The following is a 21,908-nucleotide window of genomic DNA, read 5'->3' on the forward strand; positions in this document are numbered from 1 at the left end:
GCTTGCATGGCCGCGGCCCTGGGGTCTCCCCGCTGCCCCTGAGATGGGTGGCCGGAGTGACTCGGCTGCCGGGCGAGCCCCAGCAGTGCCGCAGAGCAGCTCTCATTCCCTGACTCACGGGCCTCGCAGAGGGCTGCCTGTGCTTCTCTCTTGTTTCAAGATTGCCCTTAAGATTTTGTTTTACTTCTCTGGGGTGCCTGGGTGGCTCAGTGGGTTAAGCCTCTGCCTTCGGCTCAGGTCATGATCTCAGGGTCTTGGGATCAAGCCCCACATTGGGCTCTCTGCTCAGCGGGGAGCCTGCTTCCCTCTCTCTCTCTCCGCCTGCCTCTCTGCCTACTTGTGATCTCTATCAAATAAAAAAAAAATAAAAAAAAAATTTTATTTAAGATTTTTTTTACTTCTCTGGCCACTTCAGCTTCCGTAAATGAGGTGGGGTTGGAAGGAGAGTGCAGGACCAACTGGCTGTCTCAGAGCTTTGTAAGAAGCTGAGGCATTTGGCAGGGGGAGGGGGTATTAATCTCTGGGGATAGAAAGTTTGTACTGTAATACAACTACCTGATTGCCTTTTCTCCTGAAGAAACGATTCTGAAGTTTGTTTTTGCTTTTTTTAAAATCCCTCACAGGCCCATCTATAAATAAAGCCAAAAGTTTGGCCACTCAAGAGCGATACAAAGGTACAGAGCGAGAACAGCTCCTAAATTTCTAGCCTTTTGTGAGGTCTGGGGACTTTGAACTGTGAGGGTCGATGGGCTTACTGCGGGACAGTTGCTGTGTCGTCAGGGCGGATGCGGAGAGCAGGCTCGAACAGCAGCAGCTTCGGCCCTAGTGCTTTCAACTCCGGACCACAAGCTGACGTGTGAAGCAGTATTACCTAATCGAAGGCAGCTCCAAGACGCCGAGGGGCCCTCCACGGTCTCTGGGAACGAGTCCTCACCTGGGCAGGCGGAGGGGATGCTAGTGAGGCTGAGTGGGATCTGCTCCCTGACACTTTTTAAAGGCCAATCAATGCAATGTTTTTCCTTTGTTTTTGGAGTAAGCCATCACACAAGTTCTATACCATATTTTTAGTAACACTTGAGGATGTTGTAGATACACTTTACTATAACATTTTATAGTTTAAAGAGCTTTATTAATGCAATAAATTAACTTTGTACACATTTTTATATATAAAAAAAAAACTAGCAAGTGATTTCAGAATGTTGTAGGCCTCATTAGAGCTTGGTCTCCAAAAACCTGTTTGAAAAAAGCAACATGTTCTTCACAGTGTTCTCCTATAAAGGAAATAGAGATTTCATCAGATGTGGCACAAAAAGAGGAAAACAAGAGAATGAATGCTTCACAGCTCATAGATCTGTACGGTGGGGTTTTAACTTATTTTCTTTCATAAAACACTTGTTTTCCTAAGCTGCTGAGTTGTCCTTTTTATTTATACAGCTGTTGCCAGGGCTGTTGGATACCTTCACAACCCCAGCAAACTGCCACCTGCTTTGAGACACGAGTGGCTTGCCTGTCCTGGCAGTGCCACCCCACACAGGTTACTGGGGGGCCTGACGCAACCTCACGTGCTCCTTCCCCATCCTAAAGAAGCTAGATGCCTGAGGTTTCATAACTTGGGAGACAAAGAGCTCAGATTAGCCTAGGTTTCCTAAGACCAATAGTGGTAAGCCCCAGGCCATGTGACATGCCTTAGTCATGGTTTCCTGTCACCATTTCCTGTCTTATCCCTGATTCCTCAGAAAGCAGCATTCTCAGATCAGTGGCATGGGACACACCAGAAGTGCATGAACTGCGAGTTCCAGAGCAGGATTCAGATTCCACGGGCAGATGGAATTTTGTTTCTAAGAACGCTAACCCAGGAGTTCTTTCTTAGGAGGGCCCCCAGAAAGGCCCGGCCGCCAGCCTGCTCCTGCCGGTCTGTTCACTCCCCGCTCTCACGGCCACCACAGCCTCACCTGGTGTGAAGTTAGGGTTCCCTCGCAAACGCTGGTTTCGCTGTTCAAAAAACCGAAATATAGTATAGAAAAGCATGTTGTCTTCAGTCTGCTTTGCGGCATCTAAAAATTTTCGTGCAGAAATGTTGTCGTGGCCGCCAATGCCCCGGATGAACCGCAGGGCGGCCAACACCTGGTGTTTGGAAAGAAGCACCTCGACGATTTCGTCGTTGGCGGTGGACAGTCGCTGGGAGGGAGGGAGAGAGGTCCTGTAAGTGCGAGACGGGTACAGACAGGCACGCGGTTCCGAACCCGGCTGTGGCAGGAGTTACCTTCAGCATGTCCAGAGACAGCTGGTGGGCGGGAGGGTAGAAACTTTCTAGGGATAAGAGCAAACAAGCCTGAAAGACACATTTTCAAACTGGCTTCAGCATCAAACGTTAGGTTCGACGAAGTCCTGAAGCCCACGCACAGAAACGGGGGCCGCATACCAAAGGCTTGGAGTCACTGAGGACGTGGTACTGCAGGAACTGATGCAGCATGTAGAAGAGGTTGTGCTGGACCAGCGTCTTGATGACGAGCTCGTGTAAGTAGTGCTGAGGACAGACGCAAGGACAGCACATTTCCCAATCCCCCACCTGCACCAGAGGAGCGGCTGTGGGGCCCAGGACCCGAGCTGTTCTAAGGGCTGGGTACGTGTTTCCACGAGGAAGGGGACAGATTTCTGTCCCGTCAGGCGTCCCGTGGACGCACAGGGAACGCCCCTCCTCCCACCTCAGGACAACACGGTCGTGTCAGGAAGGTCACCCCGCATCCTGGGTCTGGTGTGCGGCCCCTGCTCCTCTAAATTGGGGCCACACCTGCCGACCGGAAGGTACCTGTACTGGGATCTGAAACTGGTTGAGCGAGCGGATATACTCCATCAGGACGGCGATCACGAATTTATGAGGCATGTCCTATGGAGGAAAAGAAAGAAGTCTTAAAACCACCGAGGACTCGCGAGGGGGTCGCCTGCAGCTTATTTCTCCACCCCTCGTTTCCACATGAATCTGGCCCACAGTTCTGTTTTGCTGGTTTTGCACAGATCCAGAACCTTCCCCGTCCACAGTCACGTTCTGGCCTGAGTATTGGAAGTCAAACTACTAGCACTAGGTCTTCACCCGAGATACCAGTTGGTCTAATCGCATTCTGAGTTCTACTCCCTTCCTCAGCTCCCCGCAAACAAGCTCTCCAGGGGCCCCGTCGCCCACCTTCTTCTCCGTGAACACCGACAGGACGTGGGTGTACATGTCGGACTGATCGATCACCGCCTGGGTCCGCACCGGCCTCCTGAGAAGCGGACTGCTCCGGCTCTGCCCGGCTTCTAGGGCCTGAACGACACATTGGCAAATGTGACCTGAACCATCCTCTCGATAAGCCCAGAAGCCTCGATTTCTAGACCCTGTGCGCCTCAAATGGGAGCAGAAGGTGGCACATGGTACTTGGACAAAATGATTTCTCCTGTGCGGGCTGAGGCAGGGTTTGGGAAGGCAGAGGTGGTCGTCTTAAAAACAGGCTACCGTTCGTGAATGGAACTAAAAGGCGAAGGCGTAAGTCCGCTTCCTCTTGAGACATATTTTCTTAACCTTAAAATCCTTAATGAATTATGGACTTTCTGATGTTTGTTACCTAATAAAAACAGAATGCGTCCTGCTTTTTTCTTTTAAAGTCCTGATCCTGTGGTAAGTGAAGACCGCGTATAAAACTGTCTGGATGTCTGAGTGATAAGTAAGCCCTCCCCGAATGCCACAGACGGGGAGAGCTTTGTGACACAATGCACTGCTTCTCCTGACTCTAAGGCAGTCTGCCCAGCGCAGGTCATGTGGAGCTATAGCAGGCCCCGAGAGGCTCCAACTAGCAAGGGCCAGGGCTGAAGAAGCCTGGGAGCCAGAGCAGGGGTGCACAGAAACCCACGGGGAGCAGCCCTCCTGCTTCCCACAGCTGTGCAGACCAGCAGCTGCCCCCCAACTGCGGCCACCATGCCCCCTCAGCACGCAGGCCTCAGTGGCATCCTGCCTCTTCCTCAGGAAACACGGGGGAGGGGTGGAGAGGAGCCCACACAGCTTACCGTTGTGTAGCTCTGCTCCGCATCCAGGTACTTCTTATACTCGTGATTGAGCTTGTCAAAAACCGTGGCGATCACAGGTAATGTGGCTCTGTCGGACTCACTCAGCACTGGAAAGAATGTTCACACAGGTCAGCCGAGTTTACGTCCATTCGGAACACAAACGTGCTGCTGGGACAGAAAGAACTAACCTCAAAGGGCCACCAGGGCAAACCTACCTCCAGTGGGCATTGAGAGAAATGGAATCGTTCTGAGACCTGAAGCCTAGAATTCACTCACCAGCCCTTCCCAGGGACTAGAAAAAGTAGCTATGGACGGTTTCAGCAGAAAGTGCTCAGAGATCTCTGTAGGGAGGGACTTGGATTCTGGAAAATGTCTGTTTTCAGGCTGGGGATGGAAGTGCCCTAACCCTCAGATGCCCCAGCGGCGTCTGGGTTGCTCTCACCTGGAACCATCCTATTTAGCTTTCATCCCCAAGTCACTACAAGTCATGTTGCTATTTCATCACCTTTCCAGGGGGTTAAATGATCCACCCTTCAAGTGAAGGACAAGGCTGTGCACAAGACACAAAAATGTGGCCCAGCTCCCAAGGAAAGGTGTGGGCAGCACAGTCCCAACCCCGGAATCCAGACCGAGCGGGGAGGACTGGTCCACTTACTCTGCGAACAGACAGACAGAATGACCATCTTGCACTCCTTTCTCTGGAGGAGAAAGTCCATCAGTCTTCCTTTATCTGGCAAGAGGTTTACGATGGGCTGAAGCTTCACTTGGAGGTTCCAGAGGTAGCCTGGGTGGAAGAGGAAGCAAAGTTCACACAGGATGCAAATCGGAACCAAAGCCCAAAAGGTGGTTCCCGTGAAACATTCATGGTGGGGGTGGGGGGCATTCTGCACAGCACTGATACGACCCTGATCTTACCAAGTGCAGCCTAGGACACACAGGCCGCACCTAATGGAAGGACTGACAGCCACCCTACAGCTGCATGCTAATGGCTTCTTACGCTGAGGTGACCCTCTCTGATCACTGGGACATCAATGGTGTAGCTCCCAAAACGGAGGTGGGGGGGGGGCAATGGTGGGGGTGACTCAGAGCAATTCCATCCCTATACCTAACCCCCTTTTTAGCCTTGAAAGTTTAAAAAGATGTTAATGTGTGGCATGAACCTGGGTCCTATACTTTGGTTTCTCCCACAGTGGTTCTTCAGTCAAAAGTTAACTCTGGAGGCTCCCAAGGGAATTTCATAATTCATCATTCACCGATCCATGACTTTCCCGAACATCCACACTGCCTTTCTCAACTGGGGTTCCACAGGAGAATTTAACACTGCATTAAATATGATCTGAGCGATCCCCTTCTCGATTCTCCCACAGCTGCTCAGAGCTAGATGGAGACGAGAGAAGTGGCTCTCAGGGGCACCAGGACTAATTCTCGCTCTGAGAATCCCAGGATCTGAGACAGGAGAGTTCACGAATGACTGAAGATGGGTAGGACGTCCTCTAATGGAAGATACAGGAGCTGGGGGGCTACCAGGAAGACAACTAACATCCTGAAGCCTCCCCAGCACCGTGGGAAGCAGGAGCACACCTCTCTGTGCAGCCAGAACAGAAAAGGGCTCAGGCACACGCGGGTGTGGAGGTGGGGGGTGGGGGGTGGGGGGTCAGGACAGGCAGGGAGGGTCTTGCGCACCGTGCTATGGGGTCTGGCTTTTCAGAATGGACAGAGTGGAATGGGCCAAAAGCAGGGGAATGGCCACTCTTAGCTATTAATTTTAAAAATAACATGCTCAGGATAAAACAATAATAAAGAGAATATCAAGTGAAGAATCTCCAATTTGGGGGCTGAAGGGAGTGGTCATCTCTCAAATTCACCTCGAAAACAGCACTGGCGACTTCTGTCATCGCAAGCCTACAAGTACTGTCTAACTTAGCGACCGCCCCCTCTGACCCACCTTGGCTTGCACTGATAATGATGTCAGGCTGAAAGACAATCCAGGACGAAGAATCTACATGTTATAGGAAGTGGTAAACCAGAAGGAGATGAAAACAAAAGACAAGCCTGCCCCGCCCCCTACTTGCAGAGGCTCCTTGGCCCTGGGTGGTGAGAAATGCTCCCCTGGGGGCTCCCAAGCCTTTAGATCATTCACAGCTGAAAAGGCCAAGGCCACAGGACCTCTCTCAGACACCAGTATAAAACGGGGCAAGAGCTTCCCTTCCGTGCCCAGCGGCAAGGCCTTTGTAAAGGATACAGAGTTTGCACGGGACAGGAGACTGGCTGGTCACAGGAGCAGGACCTGCAAATGGAAAAAACACAAGCGGGCAAGGATGATGCCATCAGAAAATGGTGCCAATACCCGTGCTTAGGATGTGAAATGCAGTACTTTTTTAAAGCCTTCGATAAATGTTTATTCAACTGTGGTTAAATGACAAAGGAGTGAACGCTCTTGTCCCACTGATAACCCCTATAAGGAAGAAGAGGGAAGTCGAGAACAATCCATGAAAATGTCCTGCCAAGAAGGGGAAAAGTATCAAGAATTCAGATTTGGTAATTCTTCTGTAATAACTAAAGATGATTCATCATCATTTACACACGCACAGTAAGGAACTGAGAAATGTCTGGATGATTCAATATCAAATCCCACGTGACAAGGACTCATGATGACCAGTTACACTGCCTGTGCGTCACGGGGGCAGCCCTCCGTGAACCGGAGACACACAGCCCGGCAAACTAAACATCATTCCCAGTTCTGTTCCCACCACCCAGGGACAATCAGAAGACAGGTTTTAATCAGCAGCCTGGAAAAGACCACCCAAAAGAGGAAAGGGCCCATGGGTCAGATAAGCCAAGACAAAGAACACTTGCATCTACCACCCAAGGGTGAAGGTCTTTTTTTTTTTTTTTTGAAGATTTTATTTATTTATTTGACAGACAGCGATCACAAGTAGGCAGAAAGGCAGGCAGAGAGAGAGGAAGGGAAGCAGGCTCCCTGCTGAGCAGAGAGCCCAATGCGGGGCTCGATCCCAGAACCCCGGGATCATGACCTGAGCCGAAGGCAGAGGCCCAACCCACTGAGCCACCCAGGTGCCCCCCAAGGGTGGAGGGTGAAGGTCTTACATGTGGGCCTCAACGCTGGCCTCCAATCATGCGGGCTTAACTGCTCCCATGTGAGAGCCAGATGCCCTCGGTTTTTAAAGCACCGCCCCCCCCCAACCAGGTGATCCTAACGTGCAGTCAGCTCCACAACACTGGTGGAACAAGACCAAAAACAGAAGGGGAAATGACAGCAGCTGGCTCATCCCCAATTTGCCAGCGTCCTCTCTCAAAACAGCCTAACAAGCTCTTCCTGCCAGCACGCCCTGCAACCGCACGGGGCGGGCAAGATACAAAGATGCTACAAGCCTCCAAGGGGCTTACAGTCTAGCAGGAAAAACAAGACAGTCATTAACTGTAAAAGATGCTTTACCAACCCACACTCTGGAGGCCCAAGACTCAATGGACCTTTGAATTATTAACCTTTGTCAGGACTATTATTTTGATCACACCTGGCATTTGATTGTAACTAGCCAGTTAGAACCTGCCTGCCTTCTGACTGGTCCCAAACCACTGGAACAGAGCAGAAGGTTTTTAATGTCTAGAAGTGGTTTTCCCTCCAATTCACCAGCAGTTACCTTCATGCCAAGTAAGCGGCAAATACAAGATAAACATCTGACACAAACCTTTTTTTTTTTTTTTTTTTTTTGAGAGCGAGTGCATGGGGCTGGGTGGATGGGGGGGTTATCTTAAGCAGGCTCCACGCCCAGCTCAGAGCCTAATTCAGGACTGGACCTTACCACCCTGAGCTCATGACCTGAGCCGAAATCAAGGGTAGGACACTTAACCAACTGAGCCATCCAGGTGCCCGGACACAACCTATTCTTTTAATGCTAACACTATGAACTCAAGAAAAGGAAGATGCTGGAAGGAACACAGAGAGCCAAAGGACTTAATCAAACATAAGAACTCGGTCCTTCCTCCCCCAGTGCTGCCAGAGAGCTATCAAGCTTCCGGCTGATCCACAAGTCGAGGCAGGCAGACTGGAAGCGGAGCTTTGCCGGCCTCTGAGCCGCAGCCAGACCTGGAATCTTCCTGAGAGGTGCGAGCCCCTCCTGACTGCAGGCAGGGCCCAAGCCCGCAATACTATCTGAAAGAGATCCCTTTTAAGAAGAAAACATTGCTACCGAAGCTCCAAACGTGTGCCCTTCTGACTAGCTGTGTGCACTGAAATTTCAACTAGCTTACTCAACCCTCCGATCTCCTTTAAAAGAGAGCTGAATGTTATTCCTGTGAAATCTAGCTTGAAATCAATTACACTGGGAAAGGCAAAAACAAGAGCCCAACTGTTTCTTTCTCCTTCCCGGAAATCCTGACCTCCTCTCTTCTCTGACTTCCTTCTCCTCCCACCTCGTGTAGGGCAGATCTCAAAACACCAAAGCAGCACAGCCTTAACCTCTTCCGGGGTCAACCAGTGAGAAGAAAACGCAGTATTTACTAGGTAGCCATGACACACAATGTGGGAGAAAGGCAAGGAAAAGTGATCCCACATTCAAATACAGCCAGAAGCAGCCAATTCTAATCTCAGGGTTACAGAGCACAGGCAAACGATAAAGGGAGGGCGTATTCAATGATTAAACAACTAAAAAATCTCTCCGCTTCAGTGGGTAATCCTAACTCTGTTTTAGTTACTTATTTTTCAAGTAGGCTCCAGGTCCAACACAGGGCTCAAACTCGAGACCCCAAAGAGTCAAGCAGGCTCCTGGCTGGCTCAGTGGGACTGAGCCAGCCAGGAGCCCCTCCCAACTTTCCATTTTGAAAGCTCAGGGAAATCATTCTGTTTTCTTCAAAAGAAGATTCATGTATCTTACAAAATGCTTTTCACAACGGCACAATTTTACTGGTATGATTAATAGGATTTTCATTTAAAAACAAAAACAAAAACAAAATCACCCCTCCCCAGAACACCTGGACCTGGGAACCCTGGCTTGCCCACCTCATTCCAACCACCTGGGGGCGCTGCTTACCTGCCACGGGGATCTGGTAGGGCTGAATGGAGCGTGCTGGGAGAACCGGGTGATGGAAGGTGACGGTGCCATCAAACTCGCCCCTTAGCTTGATGTCAAATATCACCGATGTCTACAGTGGAGAGAAAAGAAAAACTCAAGACGCCGAAACGGGCCATGATGGAGCCAGCCTGCCCCTTCCATTCTCTCGCATCCTGCCATTCCCATCAGTGTAGAGTCTGTGCGCAACACACCCTGCAGGCTGGTTCTGAGGATGGGGGAGTGCGCTGGGGTATCACAACTCCGGGACGCTGCTCCCCACACTCGCGCGGACACCCACACTCCTGGTGCTGACGACGGGCAGACCCTGAAGAGCTCGAAGTGATTCCAGCAGATCTTTTTCACTTTAACTCATGACACCTTCACTAGTCAAAAGAAGGGGGTCACCACCCTGCAGGAGGTGCGGGACAGAAGTAGCCTGTCTATGACCAGATATCCAACCAACCTCACAGAAAATAGCAGGACCGGTCCCAGTCTTTCTCTTGGGCCACAGAGCCTCAAAACTATTATCTCTCAGCATTATCATCTATCCTCACACAGGAAGCACCAAGCTCACACGCTCACGTAAGACTGTGGATCTGCAATAAGTTCCCAGCTTAGCTGAGTCAGCCAAATAACTGGGCCAGACTCGTATATCCACACGTGCTACTTTCTGGAATAGTCTTTCACTCACTGTAATCAACAGAGAGGGAATCATTGTTTTTTCCTAAACTGTCTAGAATACAAAACCCATTTGCATCCATAAGACCAAAGCTTTAGCGCGAAAGCATTTTCTAGTCTTCGTGCTGAATGTTTTGTCAATTTTCACAACTCTTTTCGGCAACCCTGACGGATGAGAAATGCACACACCACTCTCACCTCTGTGTCCTGATGATGAACCACCACCAGGTTATCCACCACGTTGAGGGCAAACTTCCCCGTCCGATTTAACTTTAATATATGCATCTTTTTACAGGCACCTTCTCTGTTGGATAACACAAAGGTCAAAAAATAGATCGGCAAGCTTTAGTTCATATTTTAAAATCGGAGAACGAGGACAGCATTAAACATACCGTGGTAGGTGGTAGAGGACTACCTCCGCTCCTGTACTATTGGAGGTCCGGGAATGATGCCTCAAGAAGAGAACGTAAAGCTGTCCATATCTAGAAAACAGAGAGATAGATGTCACATCGGGCCACTTGAAATGCCTCCATTCTAGATGCTGAAGTAGGAGGCCATCAGAGTTAATTATGACAAATTCACTAATGGAGTATTTCACAGCCAACAAAAATATTTACAAAGTGCAGTTAGTTTAAAAAAAAAAAGGAAGAAAAAAAAAGCCAATTATAAAGCGAAATGAGGGAATGCAAAACTAAATATAACTCAATCACAACCCTTTATAAGGAAACACAAACACAAAGTCCAAAACCACTAGAAAGCAATATGGTGTTAATAGCTATTCTTGAGTAACAAACTCAGGCCATTTTCGTTTTCTCTAACTTTCAGTATCTTCCAAGGTTTATGTAGTAAATATGTTCCTTGATACCAGGGCAACAGAATCATCTTCATTTGCAAGCCTCACAGCCCAACCTCTGCGAGCAGTTCCCACATGTGCACCACTATTCTGGAGGCTGGCACTGCGCTCAGTCTGCCACCGGGATGAGACCAAAGGGGAGGGAGTGGGTCCCTGCTGCTCGTGGGCAAGGCCTGTTCTCATTGTACCTATTCTCCAAACCAGGAGGCCACGGAAGATTGACTTAAAAAAAAAAAAAAAAAAAAAGCATTCTAACTACTAAAAAATGTTAAACTTCAAAGACACTGTTTTAGGCCAAAGACAGTTATTTAGGAAGTTATTTAGGAACAAAATTTCGACCCCTTTGAATAGTGTTAGGGGTACATAGGATATTCTTTGTATCAGTTTCCATAACTGTGTGTTTAAAACTTCCATAACGAAGTATAAAAATTGAGATGATCTGCATTTACAAATGAAGATATACCTTCCGACCTAAGTAATTCAGTTCCATGTTTGTTAGATAAAAAACTATGTTCTTCTTTAGAGCAGGTAGGATATATGTCAGCTAAAAGAAAGTCCTTGATAAGCTTCAACTACTCACAGAATAAAAAAAAAAAAATTCTAGAACTAAGACACCTAAAAAATAGACTGGCCCAATGTTTTCATTTTATCAGGCTAGGATGGTGGAAGAACTTCCCTAAGGTCACAAAGCTAGTAAAATCAGCAAAGAATGCCAGGCCCATGGCAGGTTTTCTATACTCATAAAATCTAGGCACTGAAAGGGCAAGAGGGCATGTTGGGCATGTGTCAAAGGCTAGTCCCACAGGGCTTACGATGCACTTCTACTACTTCCATCACCAAAAGCAATTTCAAGAAGGAATTATCTCAAAAGACATACATGGTTGCCATTGCGATGTCTCTCTCAGAAAGGTTCAGCTTGGTTGACTTGGGTACAGCTGGTAATTCAATCTCAAACTTGGGCAGCTTCGACATCGTGCCAGCCTGTTTGGGTGATAAAAGTGTTAGGAAAAGCCGATTAAACCCTTCTGATGCTTTAGTATTCCCTACATAACACCAGTGAGGCTATGCACACACTATGCCTCTCCATCCTTTCCAAAGTCCTGCCATGGCCTTTACTCCCTGGGGTCCTTCCCCACACAAGGAGTCCTTCTTGTGGTGACGGGAGGGTAGAGTGTGCCCTCTAGTGGTCAGAAGTGGTCAGCTCACTGGGTGGAGGAACTTGCCCCTTGGAAGTACTTGACACCTTAGGAGGTTAGAGGAAGGGGCGGAGGGGAAGGGACTTTCCCTAAAGAGAGGCTCTCTCTTACCCGAAAATAAAAGGGCTGCAGCACATTCCCGAGCACTGTGGTAGACAGCAGGATCACAGCCCCCTCGGGGCAGTACATGTACCAATTCACATTGATATTCTGGCTCTTCAGGAGTTTCAGATTTCGTTTCTCTGGTAACACCTGAAGCAAAGTTCAGGGAACAGAGTAGTTTAAAACAGTAAAATGGATGACAACTGACAGGAAATTAATAAAACAATATAAAGCAGGGGCGCCTGGGTGGCTCAGTCAGCTGAGGGTCCAACTCCCAGTTTCTGCTCAGGTGGTGATCTCAGGGTCGCAAGTGGTAGAGCTCAAGGCCCCGGGGGGCAGGGTCCGCTTCTCCTCTCCCTCTGTCCCTACCCCCCCAAGTTCACACTCTCTCTAAAATAAACAAATCTTTAAAGAAAAAACAAAACGGGGGCGCCTGGGTGGCTCAGTTGGTTAAGCATCTGCCTTCGGCTCAGGTCATGATCCCAGGGTCCTGGGATCGAGCCCTGCATCAGGCTCCCTGCTTGACGGGAAGCCTGCTTCTCCCTCTCCCACTTCCCCCATTTGTGTTTCCTCTCTTGTTGTCTCTCTGTCAAATAAATAAGTAAAATCTTTTAAAAAATAAAAATAAAAAGCAGGAGAAAAACCACTAAATAAAACTGAAAAGTTTTTGTTTGTTACAGCTATTGATCCAGGTGCTCAGTGCTTTACAAATCTTGGCTCATCTACTCACAGCACGCCCCTGAGACATGGGCACCACGGACACCTGACCGAGGAGAAAACAAGGCTCAGACACCAGTTACGGCAGTTACAGCCCGGGCCAGGTCACCACAAGGCCCAGTCCGAGCCTCCATGCTCTCGCTCTCGGGTGCCAGCCACCAAAGGGCAAGGAGTAGACGTGCCGCCACCCCCACCCCTACCCACCGGCCCCAGAGCCCCACATGTGCAATCAGCCACCACCCAGCCTGCAGCACCAGCCTTCCTCCTGGCCTCCACCTAGCAGTTAGCACTGAGCCTGGAAGCAGCTCCCTTTTGCTAACGATCATGTTCGTGAGACGCTGCATGCAAACCTAATATTTTATAGTCAAGGCATGTTTCAAATATACTGTAAATATTCTGATACATTAAGGAAGACAGTGTAGAGCCCCAAGACGTTAATGCTCCTAAAACACTGCGCTCGAGAACTGACATGGAAGTCAGGGTCGGCAGGCCTGGCTATCTTGACAGTTTGGGTAGAACAAAATAAGGATGAGCTAGCGTCCTCTTTCTTTTTAACTTATTTATTGAAGAGCTGAAGACCGTCTAGATGATGTGAACGTACACTCTCCCACTACAGAGAACAGAAAGCCGTGTGACTGTCCTCTCTGCGCTACCATATACACACAACCCCGTGGGCAGCTCTGTGTGGTTTCTTACCCGTGGTCATTACAAAGGCTCTAATGAGGCATTAACATCTCACAGTTTGCTTACACAGGCATATTTTCTCCATCCCTATATTCTAAATTATACTGCATTCATGAGGTCGACAAAATTCAACCCTACGAGAATCCTAATACCCTCCAGATTAGCTCCACCGAAAGCTCTCAGATGCATTTCTCAAGGTCAGGCAGTTGGAACATATTACGAGCTGATGAGGCAGCTGCAAAGTCAAGCCAACAGAGTGAAAAGGAACGGGAAACATCTGCAAATCATCGATCTGATAAAGGGTTAATACCCAGAATATACGTCTATGGACTGATAATATGCAGTTCTGGCAAAAATGTGGGAAATGGAGATTCCTACATTGAAACTGAAAGTATGGGGGCGCCTGGCTGGCTCAAAGGAGGGAGCAACTCCTGATCTCCGTGTTGTGAGTTCAAGCCACACGGGGAGTGTGGAGCTTACTTAAAGACTAAAAAAAAAAAAAATGTTTTTAATTAAAAAAAAAACAACAAAACTTAGCAGTATCTGTTCAGATTTTTGGGAGTTTGTGCCTATGGTGTAATTCCAAGAACTGCCTCACCCAAGAACATAAAGAAATGTTTGCAAACATGTTTGTTGCAGAATTTATAATCACAAAAACATAAAAACAAGCCAGAGGTTCATCAACATGGAATAAACTAAACTGTAGGACACCCACACAACCGGATACTATTCAGTCAGAATAAAATATGGACAGGGTGCCTGGCTGGCTCAGTGCGGGGAGCACGTGATTCTTGATCCAAGGTCGTGAATTCAACCCCCTGCTGGGTGGGTGGAGAGATTATTTAAATTAAACTTCAAAGATGGGGCGCCTGGGTGGCTCAGTGGGTTAAAGCCTCTGCCTTCGGCTCAGGTCATGATCCCAGAGTCCTGGGATAGAGCCCCGCCTTGGGCTCTCTGCTCCGCGGGGAGCCTGCTTACCCCTCCCCTCTCTGTCTGCCTGCCTCTCTGCCTACTTGTGATCTCTGTCTGTCGGATAAATAAAATCTTTAAAAAAAAACAAAAAAAAACTTCAAAGATTGTTTAAAAAAAAAAAGAATAAAATATGGACATGTCCAAGACATAATACTATGCAAAAAAAGCCAGCCACAAAAGTTTACATACAACATTCCTGTTTTTGTAAAATAAAAAAGTTTGTACATATGTATGAAAAGAAATACATACTGAACTTTTCATACCAGTTATTTCTAGGGATTATGGGGGGGGACTTTTACCTTCCATATATCCTGGTAATGTTTAACCGTTTTGTAAAACATGTATTTCTTGTAATTAGAAAAAAAGAATAAAAAACTAATAAGCAAGAGACTAACCCTCTAGAATCTCAATCTATTCAGAACTGAATTCAAAAGGCTGCCAAACTGCCATCACAGACCTTCCCCCGCACCTCCCATGCCGTGATAAGCGATCAACCTCATACCTGGTAAAATTCAATTCCTTGATCTGTTATGAAGACAATTTCAGTAGAACTGGTCCAACAGAATCCTAGTATGTTGGCGTTCTTGGTCTGAAAAGGAATTACGAAAAATTTTCTCAATAAAAAAATGTTTGTATAACTCTCTTCAAAAGCTTAAAATACTCTATCACTTAACTAAAAGTTACCCGGATTTGATTACTTATTAACAAATCAAACTTTCTTTTGAGCAATACAATGTTCCCAGATTTCCACCTGGAACACCTCACTGAAGCCCCGGGGTCTGGATTCCTTCGGTCAAGAAGAGAGGGAAAAGCCTAAATTTTGGAAAACAGTAACCCACTACAGCTTCTACCTTAAGGAATCAAAGGATAGCTGGCTTTCGCAGAACAGGCACCAGGAAAGAATAAAGGCCTAAAGGTTCTCAGCGAGTGCTGAACAGGAAGGACACAACAGGGACACCAAATCAAGGAAAGGAAACATGAGGAGAGGGGGAAAACTCCTCTTCCTAAAACCTCCCAAGAGGAATCCAGGGTCCCAGCCAGAGGCGCAGCCGCCACCGGGAGAACGGCGAGGGCCTCTCGAAGTGCTGACACTGACCCGAGCATAACATCCTGTCACCTACTGCGTCCTCCCGACTCCATCTCATAGAAGAAACAGGCTTGTAACCCGGAGACCAGAGCCCACACGCTAAGACAAAAATGTCTTAGCGTGAAGCACGGCCCACCTCCAAGCCTGCGCTGGCAATTCCCCTGCCCCACGGCGCCTCCACCAGCGGACCTGCACAGGGCAATGGCCGGCAGCCAGGAAAGGATCCAGGCCCATACCTTGCACTCCTGAGTGTACTCCAGCTGAGAACTATCCGGGATAAAATTAGAAAAATCCTGAAAAGTTTAAAAAAAAAAAAAAGGAAGGAAAAGAAAGAAAAAACAAGGAGAAAATTTAGATCAAGCAGCATACTGCCAACCTATGTTGATAGACAAAAAGACAAAAGACAATTTTTTTTTTTTTCAAAAGGCAAATTTAAAGTCATCAAAAAATAACTGATAAAAGACAAGAAAACTAAGAGGACCAATGTGGACAATCCGTCTTACAACTCAATTAAAAAATATATATATATTCAGTTAGAGTTTAGAAACTGATACTGAAAATCAATTGATTTCAGAGAAATGTGTTGCTGCATCTTCTAAGATGCTTTCCAAAACTTGCAGCAATGAAACCTGGCAGAAGAGAATCAGATTCTGCCTCTTCCCAACAGCTTTTACGCTACTTTACAAATGACAGTGGTGAATACTTATAAAGGCAAAAAAAGCCAAACAGGGCTCCAACTTTGATCATCTGTTCCTGGGGGTCAAGCCATTCAAAGATGTAAGAAGTGAGTAAATGGAGCTATTCCAGGTAAAGCTAATTTAAAGCTAATTCACCAAGTTGCCAAAAACACACCTCGCACCTCACATAATCTGCGCAGCTAGCTATCAAAACAAAAGATGCCTGAGGCTCCAAATTACTTAAAAAAAAAAAAAAAACAAGTCAAAAAGGACAAACTAGGGACACCTGGGTGGCTCAGTTGGTTAAGCAGCTGACTTTGGCTCAGGTCATGATCCCAGCGTCCTGGGATCGAGTCCCACATCGGGCTCCTTGCTCGGCGGGGAGCCTGCTTCTCCCTCTGCCTCTGCCTGCCATCCTGTCTGCCTGTGTTCGCTCTCTCTCCCTCTCTGACAAATAAATAAAATCTCTGTTAAAAAAAAAAAAAAAGACAAACTAAGGTCATAAGTATTTATCCCTTGAAATGTCCTTCTTCAAGAATTCTAAACTGAAATATAATACAACAGAACTATAACTTTTATGGCATTAAAATAATAAAGGCTTCCTTTAACACTGTTTTTTGCAATTCATTCTCTTCCTAATGTACTTCCAATGTCCTTTGCTCTATGCTACCTTTAAAGATATGTCCTGGGGCACCTGGCTGGCTCAGCTGGAAGAGCATGTGAGGCTTGATCCTGGAGTCACAGGTTCGAGCCCCACGCTGGGTGTAGAGATTGCATAAATAAATAAAACTTGAAATAAATAAGTAAAAATATGTCTTACCACGGTCTTTGAGGTCCTCTGAACAGCCAATATCTTATTTTCTAAGGAAAACTTAATGCACTTCACTTCTCCTTTGTCTTCCATTCTTTAAGGGAAAAAAAATTGTTATGAATTAAAGCTAATAACCAAATTCTAGCATCTAGCATTCTGTGAGCAAAGTTGTATACTCAAGGAAGCAGCAAATCTTAAGTTGAAAATTATGTTTCTGAAACTATCAAGACCTCTCTTCAAACAACAAAATCCAACTGGCAACAAGTTGCTGATGAACTTTACAGCTTTGTGGTTAACAAGTGACGGACAAATTAAGAACAGATGCATTCTCCGATGAGAATCATCTGAGACATAAATAAGTAATACCCTCACAGCACCCTTCTCCAGACACTACCGCCTTCCCCCTCCCCCACCCCACCGCTCTCAGAGCAGTGTGTGTGAAGCAGTGTAAGCTTTCCTGTTTACTTCCCAACCTACAGGACCTCAAACAGACGTTACAAAGGGAAGTCAAGGGACGGATTACAGAGCAGCGCCAGCCAACTTTTGATTGTGGAGACGGTTACACATGTCAGGACTCCTCAACTATATATGTTAAATATATGCAGTTAATTCTACCACAATAAAACTTCTAAATATACACAAAATTCCTAAAATTTTTGCCAATAAATTTAAAATTTAAAAGAGGGTAAATCCAGTATCTTCCTCCTCGAACCCTACTAACCCCCTACATCTGGATCATCACAGTCTCTCATTTTCCACACCCAAAGAACCATCAAAACTTACCCAAAACTTTCCTAGGCATCTCCTGAGTGCCCATGAGATACCAGTCTACTCTGTCTTCAGTCTGGTCTTTGGTATGCCTGGCTCAGACCACTGCAATCATTGCTCAGTGGTATCCCTCACATTGATATGCTCCCAGATAATGAAGCTTCAATGCTGTGAACAGCATGATCCTTCCAAGCACTGCTGAGCTCATGCCATGCCCCATCTTACAAATTTTCAGTAAGAAGATAAAGCCCTAATTCCATAGCAGAATACATAAGGTTCAAGCAGACTCCTGCCAGGGGCCAAACCACGACCTCCTCTTCCCTGCAAGGACACCTGATGTCAGTTACACAGACCTGGAATTCCCCCAGACACCATGCTTGCTCTCTTTTACACTCGGTGTTCTCTCCACCTGGAAGGTCTACTCTCTTCCCCATGTAGAATCATCCCATTCAAGCTTTAAAGTTTTGCTCAAAGGCTCCCTTCTCTCGGAGGCCTTCCCCATCTGTTTCCTGGCCTACCCCAAGATAAATGTCTCATCTCTTTTGTGCGCCCAAATTCTGAACAGAGTGCCATTACAGCACTTTGCACAATCAACAGAATGTGTCCACACACTTGTCTCCCATACTAAACTGAGGAGTTCTGCAAAAGGGCACCAGGCTGCACATGCCCGGTGCCTAGCACACAGGCTACAATCAGTGTTTGTCCAACAAATGAGTGATCTGTTTTCTACTTCAAAAACTGTTTTCTATTAGCACAGGCCACCTGCAAAAAAATGTAAGTCACCACTGAACTGAGGGCCCACACTGTACTTTCCCCTTTCTTAATCACAGGAGTTAAAGACCAGATAATTTATCAACCAAATCGAGATAGTTCTGAAAGTGAAAGGAAGTGCGATTCATTATTATACTGGTTCAACTTGCATAAACTGGGACAGCCAATCAGCTTTAGTGGAAGCTGGGATTTCCTTAATACAGATTATTATATAGGAAACACTAACCAGGAATCTCCTCCACTCCCACACAGCCTGAAAAGACTGGGGCCAGAGGAGGAAATGAAGGCCCTCCTTGGTCAGGATGCCAGAAATGAGTGCAATCAGTAAATTGACTTGCTAATTTCAAGTGCCAGGAAGTGGGTTCCCTATGTTGGAGCATCTGATTCCCAAATCAAGAGAGACAACTACTCTACACACTTCACTTTGACACTAAGTACTGACAGGTCCCAGCAACACTGCACAGCAGGTGTCTGCTTGCGTCTAACAGAGATTTGCAAGCGTGTATACACTTTAGCCAAGGAACAAACTTTTTAAAACCACCTTCTGAATGAGAAACAGAAACACATCATTATGTGTATATATGACCATTATTCTGTGAATGTCAACAGTTACCGAAATGAGATGGGATTCCTGTCATCTGGGCCTTTAACTACCACCCCGGTAGCTCCACCTGATCGAACTGCAAAAACCTGGGAGGGAAAAGAAGCAATGTTAATGGCCTGAACTTCGAAAGACTTTCAGACACATTCACCCGCCTCAAGGCGATTACTTCTACTACACCCACTCCTGGCTCAGCTCAACTAACGTGGTATCTATCAAACTGCAGATGCCTGGTGTTCACCTCAATTTTAAAGGACAAGAGCGTAGAGACCAAAAAGGTTATACCCTTCCCAGTGCAGTCCACTGTGCGAGACTGGGCCGGGGTCCCTGCGGCTACACACTTTAATCCGGAACCGCAAAGGCGCCCCTTATGCACTTGAGTTCCCCCTGCTACTCCTCACACTGCTTCCCCCCCTTTCCAAAATTCCGAGAGTAAGAGTAATCTCAATCTAAATCCTCGACAGCAAGGGTAACTGGTGACAAATAAAGACAACAAAGGCGCCGCGAAAGGGCTGGCGAGCTAACAGCTGATCACACTGGCCAAAGGGCGTGCTGGATGGGCGGCGCAGGTTCGGGGTCCACCCAGCTGTCACTTTGGAGAAGAAAGCCCCCGCCGAGGTAGCTCCCGGTCCCTCGGCCCACCCAAGAGCCCGGAGCTGGCGCCAATCCGGCGCCGGGACCCGAGGGGAGGCCCCAGGCCTGGCCCCCACCCCGGCCCCCGGCCTGGGTGCGCGCGGGACTCCCCTGGGGCGCCGGGGACGGCGGGCGGGGCGCGTCGGGCCGAGCCGAGGAGGAGGGCACGGGCCGGCCCGGACCTGCTTGTTGGCCTCATCGAAAAAGACGCAGTTGACCGGGTTCGCCTTCTCGAAGTGCACCGGCCGGTCGCAGAGCTCCAGGTAGTAGTCCTCCTCGCCCATAGCGGGCGCCGCCGCTGCGGCGGGGAGTCCGGGGGCGGCCGCCAGCGTGGAGCGAGGCGAGCGGCGCCGGCACGGGGACGCAGCGAGTCGGGTCGGGCGGTGGCGACCGCGATCGGAGCGGGCGCGGAGGCCGCTTCCTGGTGCCACGCCCCCACCCGTCCGACACGTGACCCGCGGGCCTCCGCGCTTAAACCGGCGACGGCGGACGGGCAGCGGTGGGGCCGAGCGACCGCGACCGCGCCCAGCTCGGCGCGAGAGGCTCCTCCCCTTTCTTGGAGGGCGGAGTCCCAGCGCGGGTCGCGGGGCGGGGGCGTGACCCGGAAGCCGCGCGAAGCCGAGGGCGGTTGTTGGCACCGCCGCTGGTGCCTGCGCCTTCCCGAGCGAGTGCGGGTCCCGGCTCCCAGGTCATTCTGGGAGGTTTGCGCCCGGCAGGGAGTCCGCCTGGGGCAAGGCTGCCCGTGGTCTAGGGAAGATTTACCCTGTCTCTCCGGCAGGTTTCTTGAGCCTGCCTGTGGGACTTAGCAAGGGAGGGGAGAGCTGCGGCCAGCGCCTGGATGCTGTGAGCATGGAACAGGGGACCCCAGTTTAGACTGCAGTCAGAAAGCCTCTTTTGAATGGCTTTGACATTTGAGGCGGGGTGGGGAAAACTCATTCAAGGGAGTTGGGACGGAGGAAGGAAGGGATCACGGATGACCCCGAGGTGGCCATTCTCAACAACCGGATGGTTTTGAGCCTCGTTCTCTTAGACAAAGAGGCTTAAGAAGTTTGGCAGGGAAGTGGTGAAGATCACGAGCTGCGCTTTAGACATGTGAATCCGAGGAGAAGTGACCTCCGCATTGATGGGTTATGTGGGGCTGAAGCTTACCAAGAGTGACAAGGCTGGAGGTAGTAACTGCAAGTTGTTGGACTACTGATAGTGTTTGAAGCCATGGTGTTGGATGGCACTGAATCAAGTGCAGAGGCGGAGAAATCAGTAAAGGACAAGGGGCAGAGCCAGCCAGAGAAGTACACAGAGAACTCCGGGTGGGGAATGCCTTGGGGGCTGAGTGAAGAACTGTTTCCCAAGGTGGGGTGTGGTCTGCTTTGACAAAGAAGTCAGAGCGCTGAAAAGTGTCCCCCCCTTTTACCCCAGGGAAGACACTAATCCTTCCGTGGGAGGATCATTACCTCAGAGACTGGGAGGCAGAGCTACAGGGCAGGCAGCGGGTTAGAAATAAGAATGGGAAGTGAGGGGGCGCCTGAGTGGCTCAGTGGGTTAAAGCCTTTGCCTTCGGCTCAGGTCATGATCTCAGGGTCCTGGGATGGAGCCCCACATCAGGCTCTCTGCTCAGCAGGGAGCCTGCTTCCTCCTTTCTCTTTCCGCCTGCCTCTCTGCCTACCTGTGATCTCTGTCAAGTAAATAAATAAAATCTTAAAAAAAAAAAAAAAAAGAATGGGAAGTGAGGAGAGGTGATAGGCAGCAGATCCATAGTAACTGATCTGGAGAAGCTTTTCCCTGAGAGTCGCGGAGGAAGGGACATGGAGGTGACCCAGGGTGGGAGGAAGTAGGAATAAGTTAGGTTTTTCAAATGGAAGCAGCAACACAGCTGGGCATACTTTACTGAGCATAAGAACATTGCAGGTGTCTGCGGAGCCCAGGGATCGGCAGAGGCCAGGGACCTCAGACACAGAGTTGGGGGATTGTATTCATAAAGAACAGCAGACTGAGGCATCTTTGTGAGTGAGAATGGTTTAGCAGAGAGGTAACGATGGAATAGAGAGAGGACCAGATATCCGAGTGAGGTGAGATGGGGCAGGACCCAGAGTGCACATGGAGGGGCTGGTCTTTTCTGTAACCACAGGAAAGGAGGCTGGGAGATTTCTGGGTAGGAAAATGAGGGCCTTCCTCCCCTTTCTCTAGTAGAAAGAAAGACTGGGAAGGAAAGAAGAGAGGGAGGGAGGGAGGAAAATGAAAAAGAAGAAAA

General features: G+C 48.5%; 2 protein-coding genes across 3 annotated transcripts in view; one reads left to right on the plus strand and one right to left on the minus strand.

Moving 5' to 3' along the window:
- Positions 1-1,404, plus strand: part of NPC1 (NPC intracellular cholesterol transporter 1) — a 48,955-nt gene extending 47,551 nt beyond the window's left edge. Inside the window, exon 26 of the mRNA XM_032859760.1 lies at positions 624-1,404. Within this exon, the coding sequence (XP_032715651.1) occupies positions 624-706 (83 nt within the window). The 3' untranslated portion in view covers positions 707-1,404. The remainder of the gene's footprint in view (positions 1-623) is intronic.
- RMC1 (regulator of MON1-CCZ1) lies at positions 1,157-20,088 on the minus strand. 2 transcript variants are annotated; one of them, XM_032859761.1, is made up of 20 exons: positions 19,843-20,084; positions 19,040-19,116; positions 16,897-16,981; positions 15,636-15,692; positions 14,815-14,901; positions 11,949-12,089; positions 11,519-11,622; positions 10,181-10,270; positions 9,987-10,092; positions 9,090-9,201; positions 6,281-6,325; positions 5,984-6,037; positions 4,694-4,822; positions 4,039-4,145; positions 3,182-3,301; positions 2,810-2,887; positions 2,423-2,527; positions 2,264-2,332; positions 1,953-2,178; positions 1,157-1,271 (listed from the first exon to the last, which is right to left on the minus strand). In XM_032859761.1, the coding sequence occupies exons 1-20, from the start codon at positions 19,942-19,944 to the stop codon at positions 1,192-1,194; spliced, it is 1,974 nt and encodes a 657-aa protein (XP_032715652.1). In that variant the 5' UTR covers positions 19,945-20,084; the 3' UTR covers positions 1,157-1,191. The 2 variants fall into 2 exon arrangements, with proteins under 2 accessions (XP_032715652.1, XP_032715653.1); XM_032859762.1 differs by lacking the exon at positions 1,157-1,271 and having other exon boundaries at positions 2,065-2,178; positions 2,264-2,310; positions 19,843-20,088.
- Positions 20,089-21,908: the final 1,820 nt, after the last annotated feature.

The sequence above is a fragment of the Lontra canadensis genome, unplaced genomic scaffold, assembly GCF_010015895.1.
Source record: "Lontra canadensis isolate GAN:19392208 unplaced genomic scaffold, GSC_riverotter_1.0 scaffold17, whole genome shotgun sequence".
Taxonomy (NCBI): domain Eukaryota; kingdom Metazoa; phylum Chordata; class Mammalia; order Carnivora; family Mustelidae; genus Lontra; species Lontra canadensis.